Genomic DNA, 14,451 nt, shown 5'->3' with positions numbered 1-14,451 from the left:
AGATTTAAAATAAGTAGTGAGACGAGTAGTACTGTATAGGTAAACTAATTATTTGACGCACGAGTTTCGCTTCTAATGAACAGAGGTGAATTCACCTGATGTTGATATGTTGATCAGTTAATTATTTATTCAACGATTCAAAATCTCCATATATTACAAATGGTTCAATATTTTTAAATTCATGATTAGTAAGTTTCAACTTACGATCTTTTTCCGTTGGCATTATTAATTTATAAAAATCTTTTTTATTAATTTACAAAAAATCTTTATTATCGCAAAACTCTTTATGTTTTAATAATGCGTTCTCTGTCATTTAGATTTAGATAAACATTTTCTACATAGATACATTTTATGATGGTTGTTAAAATCACTTTCTGTTCTAAAGAATAAATCTTCACTTTCTGTTCTAAAGAATAAATCTATTTGTTTTAACCACATATAATGTTCATCTTCATCTTTTTTATAGTATAATAAATCTATAACATTTTCATCATCTTCATAATGTTTTGTTAGATATAAAGCTTCTAATGTATAATCTTTAATATTTTCACCTTTTGTCTCTAGTAGTTGCATTAATTCGAATACATTTATTTTTGAATTATAAACTTTTTAGGTATCATTTTTATAGTTATTGGGTATTGATCAATCTTATATAATGATTCATATTTCCGATAATCTGTTATTCTATAAACATGTCCTTCTGTTGGATGTAGACAACTTATAATCGACCATAGAAAACATTTTAAAAAACATTCAAATCATCTAAAAAATTTATAACTGCTTTTGTTGTAAATGGTATCCTTTTCTGTTGTAAAGTTTAAATCATTTGTAAGCATTTTATTACTTTTTGATGATTACTTTTTGTATAAGTTCTATTTTATTTGTATTTTTGAAATTATTTCTTCAGAGTGTGTTTGAATGTTGTACTCCATTTTTTCTTCTGCCTTTATAAAACTTACTTTTCCAGAGATACTACTATTATCCGGATATTCAACATCATCATTTGTTACAGGATCCATTATTTTTTCCATTATTTTAATAATTTAACTATAATCTTCTAATGTTGTACCTTGAAAAAATCTAAATATTTTAGCTGCAGGGCCAATTTTACTATGTATTGTTTCTAAAATTTCAATCGTATCTTTTATGTCTAGTGATGCTATATGATTTTTAACATTTTCCATATAAGATTTATTTAAAATATATTTAGTTTTTTAAAAAGATTTTTTTACTTGTTGAGGTTTATCATCAAAATATTCTGTTCCTAAAATGTTTTTACTTAAACTTTGTTTATGTTTTTGTGACTTAAGATGTCTACCATAATTCATTTTACTTATAAATTCATTACAAACATTACATTTAATTTCGTCTTTTTTCATTTCATTTAATCGTTCTTTTAATTCATTTGACTTTCTGGTGTCTCAAAATCTATAAGGCCAAAAAAATGATACCTTGTTTCTCATTCCCCGGCCGGGTTCGATAAATTAACCGTAAAAATCGTAAAAATAAAATGCTGCCGGCCGGGTCTAAAGTTAATACATTCTTCTTTATATGATAAAAATAAAAACCGGCCGGACGGCTCAAAGTAAATAGTAGACCGTAACACAATAAAACACAAATAAAGTAAAAATGTAACATTTTATATAAAACAATGTTTTAACAGCATTTGAAATGTCAACCATTCCATTTTCATAAATTTGCAAAGCTAGTAACAACAATCATATACGTATGTATGGAAAATTCAAAAAGTTAATCAGCCAATGTACAATGTATTTGATCCGGCCACATTTGCATTGTAGAAAACGTTGATGATTAATCCATCTAAGGTATCGATTTTATCAATAGGCCAGAAAACTGAACCCAATGAAATTCTACAGAGTCTTTTCACAAATTTCGGCCCAAATAGCTCTGTCGACTTCAACATGACGAGATGTTACATTTTGAGACTCCGGAATTATCGTGATAACATCTTCATATTGGTACCAAATAAGATCGTCACGGAGTGGCCAGAAGCAGTCGCGGATTTAGCCTACCGCACTTGCCGCTAACATTTTTCCTCTAACAACATTTTTTTGTTACTTTATTGTGTGGTGGGAGCAGGTCAAAAATATGTCGGATTCAGTTGGGCTTGAGCTACAGAAGCCTGTAATAGGCAGGTCCATCGACCAAATGCTGCTTCCAACTCTACGGAAGAATATTATGAGCGAAATGTTGTCATACCTTTTGTGGATGGAGTCGTTAGTGGTTGAACGATCGCTTCAGCAATGAGGTAAAATGATCAGTTGAAGGATTTAAGATTATTCCATCAAAGGATTTAAGATTATTCCATCACTGATGAAAAATATGACGGAGGATCAATTCATTCTTTCTGCTACCTCGTTTGCCTCCTTGTATCAAAGGTTCCTACCCTCACCACCCTCTGTAGCAGCTGAGCTTGATCTATGGTATCAAAAATGGAAGTAAGAAACTGATGTTCCAGATTCAGTCTCCAAGTCACTAATGGAGGCAGACCCTGTTATATACTCGAACATCTGCAAAATGTTAAAGATTTTAGGTGCGATGCCTGTTACAAGTTGCGAGTGTGAAAGATCCTTCTCTACGCTGAAAACAATGAAAACATACAAACGATGCACTATGACAGAGGACCGTCTGAATGGACTTGCTCTGATGTACAGCTATGCAAATGTGAACTTGGATTATCAGGAAATTGTGGATGACCTTGCACGCAAAAATCCCTGGAGAATGATTCTCCGGGATATCCTAGAATAAGAATACAATAAAGAATCCTTATACTTAGTCAGGTAGTATTGATATAAAACATTTCAAAGATAAAATGGAACATGAATGGATGAATATATATGATAAAGTGTACAGTTTTATATTTTTTTTGGTATTCTGACGTTGTAATAAACATTGATGCATACTGTATCTTAATTTTTAATGAAAAAGTACCCATATTAAAACAGGATTTTTCTGAGGAGAGAATCCCACAATGATAATAAAAAGTCCGAAAATGAAACTTCGAGATAGTAGTTTATTCAACGTTTCGACTATATCCTAATAGTCATCTTCAGGAATAATGAGATACTACAGAAATTATGAGATATATATACAATCCAGGGACAAAGAGACTAATTCAAGTAATCAGAGATGATACAAACTAAAGGAAAATTAACGTAGAAACAGTTACACGCTAAAATAGATTAAAGGGAAGCAAACTAAGGGGTGATTATAAACAACAATAGTGAGTATAAATATAAATGAAACTTAAAGTCAGTAGTAAAAAGAAAGACAAACTAGGGGGCACTTAAATTAAAACAAAGGTGAATACAAGTTAAGTCAGAGACGAAATTGATGAGAGAACAAATAACAAATAATCAAAGGGGAAATCAAGTGTTGAGTTTAACCAGTTTACAGAGGAATTTTGATATAAGTTTATTATGGGGTGAAAAACCATTGTTAAGGTTTACAACGTTGTTCGAATTTTCAATAATTAATGCAGATTCCAAAATATGTCTTCTAGTTTTATCGCGGCAAGGGTAAACTAATTCAGCATTAGCAGGATTTTTCTCTTCCAAAACCCAGGAAATGTCATCTCAGCCCTTTAAATTTTTCAAAATTTTCTGGCGGAATACCCTCAGACCCCCCGTAGGCACGTCGTGCCTTCGGCACTCGTATTGCACATCTCGCGCCTTCGGCACTCGGTTGCCGTAATGCGGTAGTCATATTGTGCCTCTGGATCCGCCACTGAGAAGAACCGGTTTTCACCTATTTTGTGCATAGATTTCACTGAAACAGAATCATCATCAAAATCTTGAATGATCCCGGGATATAAAACATTATCATACTTGACTACACACCAGTTTCCGTTCAATCCAGATTCTGGACCATTCACTGGTTTTACCTCAGTCGATGAGTGAAGAGAATCAAACAGTTTCCTAGCGTCCGGGATGTCCTTTCCTTGTCCAACAAGTCTATCGGCTGTCCTGAGCACCCCTCCCACACCATCGGCTGCGCCTTTACCATGGCCTGCCTCCAAGAAGTTCCACGAAAGAACTTTAAAGCCTAACTTTACATCGGTACTGTGTAGTTGGGCCATCTGTATTAAAGTGCAGGCTACTGATAGGCGTTTTTCAGGTCGTTGAGAACGGTCTTTACATGAGCCCAGATGGCAGCTGGGTTGTGGCGGTTGATATCTGATATACTGCAGAACGATCGTGTTTCGTGCGATGCGTACACGATCCCCGTGTGTAAAGTAACCAGGTTGTGAGATCCACCGAAATGGACACTCTGAACCTCCTTTCCGTACGAACACGAATAATTTTCTGAAAAATTCATGTGTATAATAGCCTCGTCCTGACTCAGATTTTGTTTTAACTGCCGTAACATTTTGTACTGATGAGCAATGTTATAAACATGTGTCGAAAATCTCGGTTCTAATTCGTGTTCGTACATTGCTAGTACGTCGTACAGTGAATCGACTTTCGCTTCTTTAGTTGTGATCTTACAGCCGTTTTCATTAAACTTGGTTCTCCATTGCTCAAATGTAATTGACTTGTTTTGGTCAAGCCTTTGGCTGAGTGGGGATATTCGATTGTCGTCGCAGGTTTTACAATCGCCGTACATACATTTTTGCGAATGGGGATTACAGACCAAAAGATTCACATGTTCAAGTGGGTTGCGGGAATGTACTCCACCCTCTTTGAACAGTTTCTCACACATGAGCTGCATATTAGAATGGCGCTTACACGCGCATGTTTCGCGATCGCGATTATTTGGGAAAACCACCCAAAACGGGCGTAGTATACAGAATGCAATGTAACTGATATTTGTCTCATGATTTTCAAATAGAAATCGCTCGTGGAGTACGGTTAAAATTAAGTTTTCTGATAAAACCCGTTTTTGCTTTTTGATTTTTTTCCTGGTTACGGTATCTCGCTTCCCGGGAAGCATTCTGCTACTGTCGTCGCGCTCGTAAACCGTGTCACCATACTATTTAGAACCGCGTTCGAACATCGTTTTCGATAACCATCAACCGTACCGAATTGTTTGAAATTGAAAACTTCTTTCTCGGCAACCTTTACTAATCTATATTTTCGGATCAACTCAGCGGAAAATAACTGACGGATTCTTGCCTTCAAACGTATGGATATCGTCTTGGTATTTCTTCCTGAGTTGATGGTATATAACTGACTGTAGTTTTAATTGTTGCCGAGTTCTCTTATGATTCCTCGCGTTTTTTAACATCTGTTTTGCTTTGGAGCGTGGCGAGTTTAGTTGTTTTTGCTGTTTTTTTTTTTAACGATGCCAACGTTTTTTATATCTTTCTTTGACATGAATTTTCCGATAAGCCGAACTCCGGTCACGCCTAACTCTACGCCTTCCACGGTCGGCAGGAGTCTGAGGGGTAATAGGAGGTGATGGAGGCTGAGCAATCTCAGCAATTCTCCGGCGCTTTAACTGATCCCTTTTACATATATTCCATTTACGTCTTACTGCTCGCTGCTCTCTGCAAGATCTCCCACTAATAGGGATGTATGAATTTCTCTTACGTTTCGCTTCTTTTTCGCGACACGAAGCATCATTTTTTTTTCTTTACTCGATACTTCTTCGATCGTTCAGCCGCTGCTAAGGCCATAAGGCTACAAAAACAAGGAATTATCTTTGGATATGTATCTACACGGAGGCACTACTAAAAAGCCGGCTGCGTTGTAACCGGCTTTTTCGGAGCCTGTATTTTGAAAAGCGCGCATCTACACGATTGGATTCAAAGCGAGGATTTCCGTTACACAAACGTTGTAGTGTGACGCTTTCGGTTACGCAAACGTTGTGGTCTGGCAACTGCACTCCCATTTAACTTCTGGGTTAAAAATGTTAAAGAATTTTCGGTCAGTTAATTAAAAGAATTTCTAACTAAGTTGTCATAATAATGGAGCGTATGTCGCTTTGTATATAGATGCTGTTCCTTCAGGTTTTACGTAATCGACAACGTCACCCGGAAATACGGCGGTATAGCTAAGAACAGCACCCAATCAGTCGCTTGCCGGACTGAATGGAAGATTGTTTGAATGAAACGGAACCGAATTTCCCAATTACGTACTTCGATTTAAACAAAAAATTCTGTGAACTCGACCGGCGATCGCACAACTATTATCTGTACTTCGATTTCCGATTTCAAAATCAAACCCCCTGTTTCGCTCTCGGCAGGTGTGGTGGGTTTGTAAGGGACACTCAATCAAAAAATCGAAAAACGAAATTTACCAACTAAATACATAACAGGGACAATCCTTATCTTAAGATAAAAAAAGAACGGCGCTGCCATCTGTTCTAAACGGAGCCGCTTTTTTAAAAGCGGCTCCGTTGGGGCCTATACTCGCGAGTAGGCCTAAACGGAGCCGCCTTTTTAAAAAGTCGGCTTTTCACCCGTGTACATGCACGATCATGAAATTGTACAGTAATATATGATAGTTTGCCGGGTGACTGGAAAATCTTATATTTTGGCAATTCATTTATGAAAGTTTGGCGGGTAAACTCGATCTTTATTTCAACTGTTTATCTGCGTATGTAACACTCCGTAGAGCTAATCTCGATTAAATTTAAAAATAATTAATTTATTAATCATTTAATTCATTTCCGTCACAGGATGGTTCATCTCCATCACGAAACCGAAATACAAAAATGTGACGGAGATGAACGTGACGGAGATGAATCACGAGACATGCACGGGCGTCTACGTCTTTTATTGATTTTTTTTAGCATGTAGCTAGTTGATTGATTTTAAGCGCGGTAATGAACTCATTTGACGAATGTATGTTTTATTGATACAATTTATAGTATCCCTACTCTGCAGACCGTTCGGAGATGAATGAGAATAAACATACGCACCTGCCACGCGTTAAATTTTGATGCTTTTTTCTTCTCAAATACTCAGAAAACGAGCCGTGTGAAGTCGAGCGTTTGAAAATAGCGCCAAACGATAGGCGGCGCCACAAGTTGTCACGGATAACCAACTTTTCACTTACCATTGGTGGCTTTACGTCAACCGTGACAGGGAGGGAAAAAAATTGGGGACACCCTCCCCAAAATAGAAAAGAATAGAATTATCGATATATCTTTAAGATAGAGGTTATCTATATTGATTCATATTTTATATACAATATATGTCATTAGATAGGCACAAATTTTGCAACAGCCACTTCACTGATGTTGAATATTTTGAGTTAGAAAGGCGGACTAGTGTGTCGGGGACATGACAATATTTGGTATATAGTAATTTTATATGGATTAAAATAGCCGTTAGATGTAGAAAATTTCTCAAAATTCCATTCAAACAATTAGTTTATTGCTGAAATTATTCATTCTGGGCAAAGATTATTAAAAAAATATCGATTTATACGGATTTTTGGTAAAATATCTGTCTGGGACAACAAAAGCGGCTACCCATCAATCTCCTCTGCTCCTAACGAAAACAAACAATTCCGCTTTCTGCTACACTAGTTGAAGCAAAAGATTTCGGAAAACACATACAGTATGACATCGGTGATGAAATTGACTCAAACAATAACAACAGCGCTACTCCTGCTGCTGTGTCAGCGCTTGATTTGATGTTCCAGGCGAGTCGGAAGAAGGTCTGGCCTGTGATGTATGACCAAGTAAAAAACAAAAAGCAGGAACTCTTCAACCACATATTAAACCATTTGAAATGCAATGACCTGTCTGGATGGCACCAATCGTCAGTTAATGTCGGGAAAAATTTTATAGAGACAATTACTGATATACTGTGGATGATAGATGGAGGTAAGTTTCATTAATATCACTTGATTAAACAAAGTAATGTTTACTGGCAACAAACAATTGATGTCACTTCTACTCCTACAGTTTTCGTCCGATTTGAACAAAACCCTCAGTAATGACGATCTTCGCTTGCATAGCTCTACTGTGTTGAATATGATTTTATTTTAACAATTTTCATTTCTTTTTATAGGAAAAGCTAACAGCCCGTTCATGTGCTGTGCCAGAATTTTTCGCCGGATTTTCTGGTTATAATAACCCAGAAACATATAAGAACAAAAGACTGCCTCTTTGGTATGATAATATACACACGTCGTCACAGCTTCTTTTCAAAGTTTTGCAACAGGTAAGTGTTGTCAGACTCATTTATTAAATTAATTGATTCAGCTTTTTCAGCTCGATTGTCCCCAAAACAAACTGTATCTGAAACCAAAGAAACTACTGACGTACTGAAATCATACACTGAATTGGATACTGATTTATAATTTCCCATGATCAATTGTTCATGTTGTCTTTGATTATCTATAAACCAGATTTGCATTTGATATTGTGGGTTTATAGCAGTAAACTTGCTCTCTGTTTAGAGGATGTGAGTACCTGTACATGTCATCTTGTTAATGCATGAATATTTAATAACGACATTTTTGTTTCAGCCATGGTTAGAGAATTCTTCATGGAACACGCTCAAAGTTGAAGTCGAGAAATTGACCTTGTCTTTTGACAGATATACAAATTATCTAGAAGATAAAAATGCGGAAGTTCAACATAATCGTGCCTCCTTAGAACCAGTGAGAAATTTAGGAGATTATATTAAGAGTGTATCATTAAAGATATTGCCATTTGGTAGTCCTCAACCAATAACTCATACGCAATTAACTGATACTCTGTATGAGTCACTGATGGGGAAAGAAGACTATGGGCCTGTTTTCTTGAATCAGCTGCTTCCAAATGACCATAAAGAAATGTATAAGTTTGTTTCAGAGTTGAAAAAATTAGGTCTTCCATTTAGGAGTGTCATGTATAGTTATACAGCCGGAAATAATACGGGCTCACTATTCTTTGTCTGGAAGGTTTGTTTTTCTGATTCTGATAATGACGTTAGTGAAACGAATTCTCCTGTCGTCGCTAAACTTAGTGCCGATATGCCTCAGTATCACACTAGGGAAATGCGGAGAATTGTAGCCAAAACGGTTGATACAATCGTCAACGTTAAACCAATGGTGTTTCGTAATCTATATAGGTTACTCTCAGGTGATTGCAGTGCCAGTGAAACCAGTGACCAATTGGTTATTGATCAACGTATTCAGATGATCCTAGAAACCGGTGATCTTGAAATTCAAGATTTAAGGCATTTAAATGAGGGGAGGAAATCTATATATGATTTCTACATATCTTATATATATTAATCTATATATGAAAAGACAACTGAGACATGATCATCCTGATGTGCATTATTGCCATGCAATGTTCAAATACTTAAGAGAAATGGCAATTATGTTTAGAAACTTGTGTGTAATGGTGTGTCTTGATGACAAACACAAAATCAAGCTAGGAGAACCAAAATTCCTTGTTGCAGCATGCGAAAGAGGGCGACAAGTTCTTGTGGCCGGAAACAAATTATTTGAAGTTGCTGACCATGATTTCACCAAAATGGGGATTATTCCTAGTGTAACTTTGAAGATCAATGTGCCCAAGTCTATCGAGGAATCATTTTATACTGGGACTGTCTACGTCAATCTAAAAGATTCTGTTTTTGAGCCTTCATCGCCATTACGTCATGCTGCAGAGTTACATAGTATTCTGAAGAAAGAAATACGTCAACCAATCCTTCTCCTGTACACTGATGGTGGGCCTGACCACAGACTCAACTACATTACAGTTCAGTTGTCTTACTTATGTATATTCTTGCAGCTTAACCTCGATTGTTTGATAGCCGTGCGAACAGCCCCTAATAGTTCATGGATAAACTCAGTAGAAAGGGTCATGAGTGTAGTGAATATGGCACTGCAATGCGTTGGCCCGATGAGAGAAGAATCAACTGAAAACTTTGAAATTCTTTTGAAGGGATGTAATAGTTTGAAGAAAATTAGAGCATGCGCAGAAACGAATCAAGGCCTTAAAGAGGCTGTCTTACTCAGCACAACACCACCTAGAAAACTTCTGTCTTCCTTGATCGGTAAGCTTAAATGGAAAGATGAAGATGTACAGATAATCACATCAGCAACTGATGAGGAAATAATTGAATTCTTTACCATGGTCAAATACCTTGATTATAAATTAACACCAGATGTCAAGATGTTCGAAAAAGCAAATCATTGATGGATATACTGAAGCATTGCTCTCAAAGTGCCCAGTACAGTTTTTGCATGAAGAAATGTGGAGTATTGACTGTACTCTGTGTTCTCTACCTACTCTCCCTGATGATGTATTCAAAACGGTACACTTCTTGCCGTTCCCCGTTAAAGATAGCTCAGAAGATAATTATAAACGATTCGCTGATGTGTATGGTAAAAACACAAAATCAGAAAATCCACTGGTCACCACATACCATTCAGCCCAACTGCCCAGATTTGCAAGAACGTTGGAGAAGTATTGAATTGTACCGAATGTGATAAACCACGAGTGATGTATTCAAACAAAAAACTTACTCAGAAAGAAAAGGATCTTATTGAATGTATAACTAAAGGTTTTAGCTATTCTTGTGGTATGGTACTGCAAGAAGCAATAGACAAAGATGAGTTGTCCGAGGGGGAATGTGAAGTCTTGAGTAAAGTTTTTGTTCGCGCAAACCTTTCTTGTAATTCACCAATTGAGGTTCCATATTATTCGTCTCAACTTTTCATTGATGTATGCACCAACTGTGCTGCTACTGAAAATTTAACCCAAGCTAGGGGTTCAGTAAAACTATACCCTATCTGTGAAAAATGCTTCAGGGAATCTACACTTGGTATAGTAATTAGACGTAAGAGAAAATTTGAAAAAGAAAAGCAGTAAATCTGGCCGTTAAATGAAAGTTTATCATCTGCATAGCCAACTGCAGGCATTCGTTTGATGGTACATACACGTCTTCAGTCCATTTAGTGGGCTATTGCGTTCACAGTTGTAATTTAAGAATCCGAATTAGTTTGTAAATAAGGTAATTAATTTTTTGTTTGCTGATCTTGTCTCTTCCAAAAATGTGCAATGTGCTGTTTGGAGAATATATTTTGACTTACTCATAGAAGTTAATTCTTAGTACGTGTTTATTTTATTTTAGATGATCTGGAACTTCACGTGATCATGAATCATGGCTTCCCATTCTAATTTGATAGGTTTCTTCCATATAGCCCTTTAACCACGGTAGAAGAATCTAAGTAGGAACTGACAAAGGACTTGCAGCCAAGCCAAGGCAGAGTATCTCGCTTGTGGTCTCCTTTCTGACTATTTAAAAATAATTGACATACCCTCAATAATTGGGAAAAGCAGGAATGATCCAACATCAGCAACCAAACTAAGCCTGCTAGAATGGAATTTGACAAACAGTGCGAACTTCGGAAAACTATAGCACTTTTATCATCTTTTTATTTTAAAAATTTTCAATGGAAACTATTTTTAAATAGAAATGAAAATAGGCCGGCCTGGTAGAAATACGTTAAATTTCATACATACTTTTTAATGGAAAAAATAAGAATAAAATGCTGCCTGCCGGGTCACTTTTGGGCGTAGAGTTTTCCTTTATAAATGAGAAACAAGGTATCATTCTTAGCCTAACTTTTTCTTTTAATGATTTGCAGTTTTTCGTGATGAGATTTATTAGATTTATCGATGTATTTTTTACAGTATGGACAATAATATTCATTTTTATTAACATCAATTTTTTTATTTGTTGTTCACTCTCTCCCACTTATAAGGAAAAGAAATTACGAGTGGTGATGAGTGATGTGTCATACTCTCGTACTCTGGCCAGAAAACGCACTTTTCCAATTACTGCTTACTAGTAAAATAGAAAATATAGATTTAAAAACATTATATTTCAATAGATTACAAAAATATTATGATGATTTAAGACGATGGTTCGATTTATTTTATTTTAGAAAATAGTAAAGGATTTACAAAATCTGTGGTATACAAGGAATAAATCAATCCATTAGACTTTATTCAATTTGTATTTTAGGATTACAAGTTGAAACAAGATCACCAATAATTAGAAATTTGAATACTTCATTTGATACACAGAAACAATTTAAAATTCTATTTAAAGTTTCAATTCATAATGATAAAAATAGATCGATTCCAGAAAATATTACAAGATATCAAAATTATTTAGATAAATCTCATATAATATTAGATTTTTGCATTGGTCCTGATTTATTAATTATATCTAATGATTTTGTATTAAGAATGGGAAATTCCGATATTTATTTTCTTTTACAGATCGCATTAATTGAACTACAGATATCCAAGGGATTGCCGTCAGTCCTCTTAACAGCGTTTAGTAGTTTCACGACATTGCTGGTATCTTGTCACATGTTTGCTCTGCTTGTCTCTACTTTCCTTCTGCCAAACCTACAAGCAGTGGCCAAATTAGAACGAATGGGAGTGTCAATAGAAAAGTCACCGCACGATAGATTCAGCGTTTATATCGAGATGGCGTGGTTTTTCTCAACCGGTGTGGGTATCCTGTTATTCGTAGTACTTCTTTCAGTACAAGCTTGGGTGAAATTCAATAATTTCAGCAAAACAGCCGCTATCTCCAGTAGTGGGATAAGTGGACCTAGTCTCAGTGTCTTCATCATTTTTGGAGCTATGTTTTATAAGAAGATCGCTATGGACAAGTATGACACATCAACAAGGCGTATCAATGAATTAGAAGATATTGCTGTGGGTCTATCGAACGAAAACCCAATATGAATTTTCCGATTACTGTATGTATCTAATTTTATCAAATAATTTTAATAAATGAACTAGACATCTTATGAAAGACCAATTGTCCAGGGGCTCGATTAACTAATTATAGCAAGTGTTCTGAGTACTGGTATGTTTGCGTAATCTAAGAATATATATTGCCCAAACATGTCACTGTAGAAGCAAGAGTTATAGGGTTTTACATGTATGGGAAAATATAGTGTGTGTATGCAGTGTGCACGATAGCGCACACTAGATGTCTGCTGGTGCGCACACTGAATGCAAATGGCTCGGATTACAAGGAGGGAGTATGTTGAAAGACAAGAACAGCATTTAGTAACTATATTTTAAATGTAAGGACTTTTAGGGGATGGTTAGTGTAGTCCAGGAGGGAGTAGAATGAAAGTAGCAGGGATAAGACATGCCGAATATGGTAAGGTTAGAAGCGGGTGAGGTCATGGTATAGGAATGTAAAGAATGTACATATTAGTTTGAAAGTCTAAGTTTTTGGTCCAGGGGGAGTACAAAAGGAGTTGGGGAGATAAAGCTGAATAGATAATGTAAGCAGTTGAGAGAAAATGAGGAAAAGCTTGATCATACCACATAGAAGTGTTAATAGTTGATAACTAAATAAGGAAGAGGCAGGTCAGCGAAAGGAACCAGTCACATAGAAGAGCCAGCGGCACAGCATTAGTGAGAGGAACGAGATGACACCAAGTGGTACAGAAATCGTTAAGTCCCATAACAACTGGTGGAGAACAGTCCCATTACATCACCATAGGCCTATGCAATAATGAATCGATGACTGGAACTTGGCTACATGTGTGTTTGGGTGCAATCGGTTAATTGGTGCCAGTTGGCATTGTCTTTCTTTTGAAAAATTAGTAAAATTGTCAGCATAAGCATGCTGGTGACAATTGTTATCACGATAATAAATTCTCCGTTTCAGTATTGAAGACCAGTGAAATCATACAGTGAGTTTCCTCGAGTAATAAGTATAGTTCACTAATTATTGGTGAACGATTGGACTCATTGGTGAACGATCGAAATCATGTTCTGTAGTCCACGAAAAGATCACTGGAGTGAAATACAGTGTGTTAAACTAGAAACCATAGTTCACTTGAGTATATAAACATTTTACTGATTAAGCGCAATTGATGAGGTTTATTAGGATACAAGCCAAACGTCTCAATTGCAGTGGAAACGTGGCCTCTAAAAATGTTTATAAACACTGTGGTTCGCACAATATCAATACGAGCGATAAACCAGTGGTATCGGCTATTTTCATTTGAGTTTGGTGCATGAAGTACCAAGATTGATTAATGCCCCCTCCCTCAAAGAACGTACATTTTTTGCTGACCTCCCTCTCCCCATGTACAACTTTGTACCAAAATTCAGTAACCCCTCACCCAATTAGAGGTACGTAATTTTTGGACGCTCCCTAACTCTATATGAAGAATACACTATGGGAAAGATTGGTTAACAGCAAGTCAACACAAAACTAAGATAGCAGCATTCTAATCGAACAAATACTCATAGTTAATGTTGAAGGTTGCTAGAGCTGTAAGACTCATCGTCCAACGGTTGCCAGATCCAGGGACATAGCCAAACAAAAATATACAGATTGCCGTATGATGCATACCATAACATCTAAACCTATTTCCGTTGCGTGCTACCAATCGCTGTCATCAAGATTCATTGTAAGTAAAAATGAAACTTCGTACAAATTAACCCATTAGCACTCAGGAATTTCACTAAGTAGTGTCTATTACTCCT

General features: G+C 36.2%; 1 protein-coding gene and 1 pseudogene across 1 annotated transcript in view; both read left to right on the top strand.

The window, feature by feature from the left end:
• Positions 1-11,909, top strand: part of LOC141898942 (uncharacterized) — a 59,480-nt gene extending 47,571 nt beyond the window's left edge. Inside the window, exons 2-6 of the mRNA XM_074785095.1 lie at positions 7,594-7,797; positions 7,985-8,137; positions 8,445-9,157; positions 9,213-10,107; positions 10,303-11,909. Of these exons, the coding sequence (XP_074641196.1) occupies positions 7,792-7,797; positions 7,985-8,137; positions 8,445-9,157; positions 9,213-10,107; positions 10,303-10,785 (2,250 nt within the window). The 5' untranslated portion in view covers positions 7,594-7,791 and the 3' untranslated portion in view covers positions 10,786-11,909. The remainder of the gene's footprint in view (positions 1-7,593; positions 7,798-7,984; positions 8,138-8,444; positions 9,158-9,212; positions 10,108-10,302) is intronic.
• A 262-nt stretch (positions 11,910-12,171) lies between these two features.
• On the top strand, positions 12,172-12,681 carry LOC141898941 (calcium release-activated calcium channel protein 1 pseudogene; annotated as a pseudogene).
• The last annotated feature ends 1,770 nt before the right edge of the window (positions 12,682-14,451 follow it).

Source organism: Tubulanus polymorphus, chromosome 2 (genome assembly GCF_964204645.1).
Source record: "Tubulanus polymorphus chromosome 2, tnTubPoly1.2, whole genome shotgun sequence".
NCBI lineage: Eukaryota > Metazoa > Nemertea > Palaeonemertea > Tubulaniformes > Tubulanidae > Tubulanus > Tubulanus polymorphus.
The sequence above is the reverse complement of the archived record's forward strand: the minus strand, read 5'-3'. Positions and strand labels throughout refer to the sequence as shown.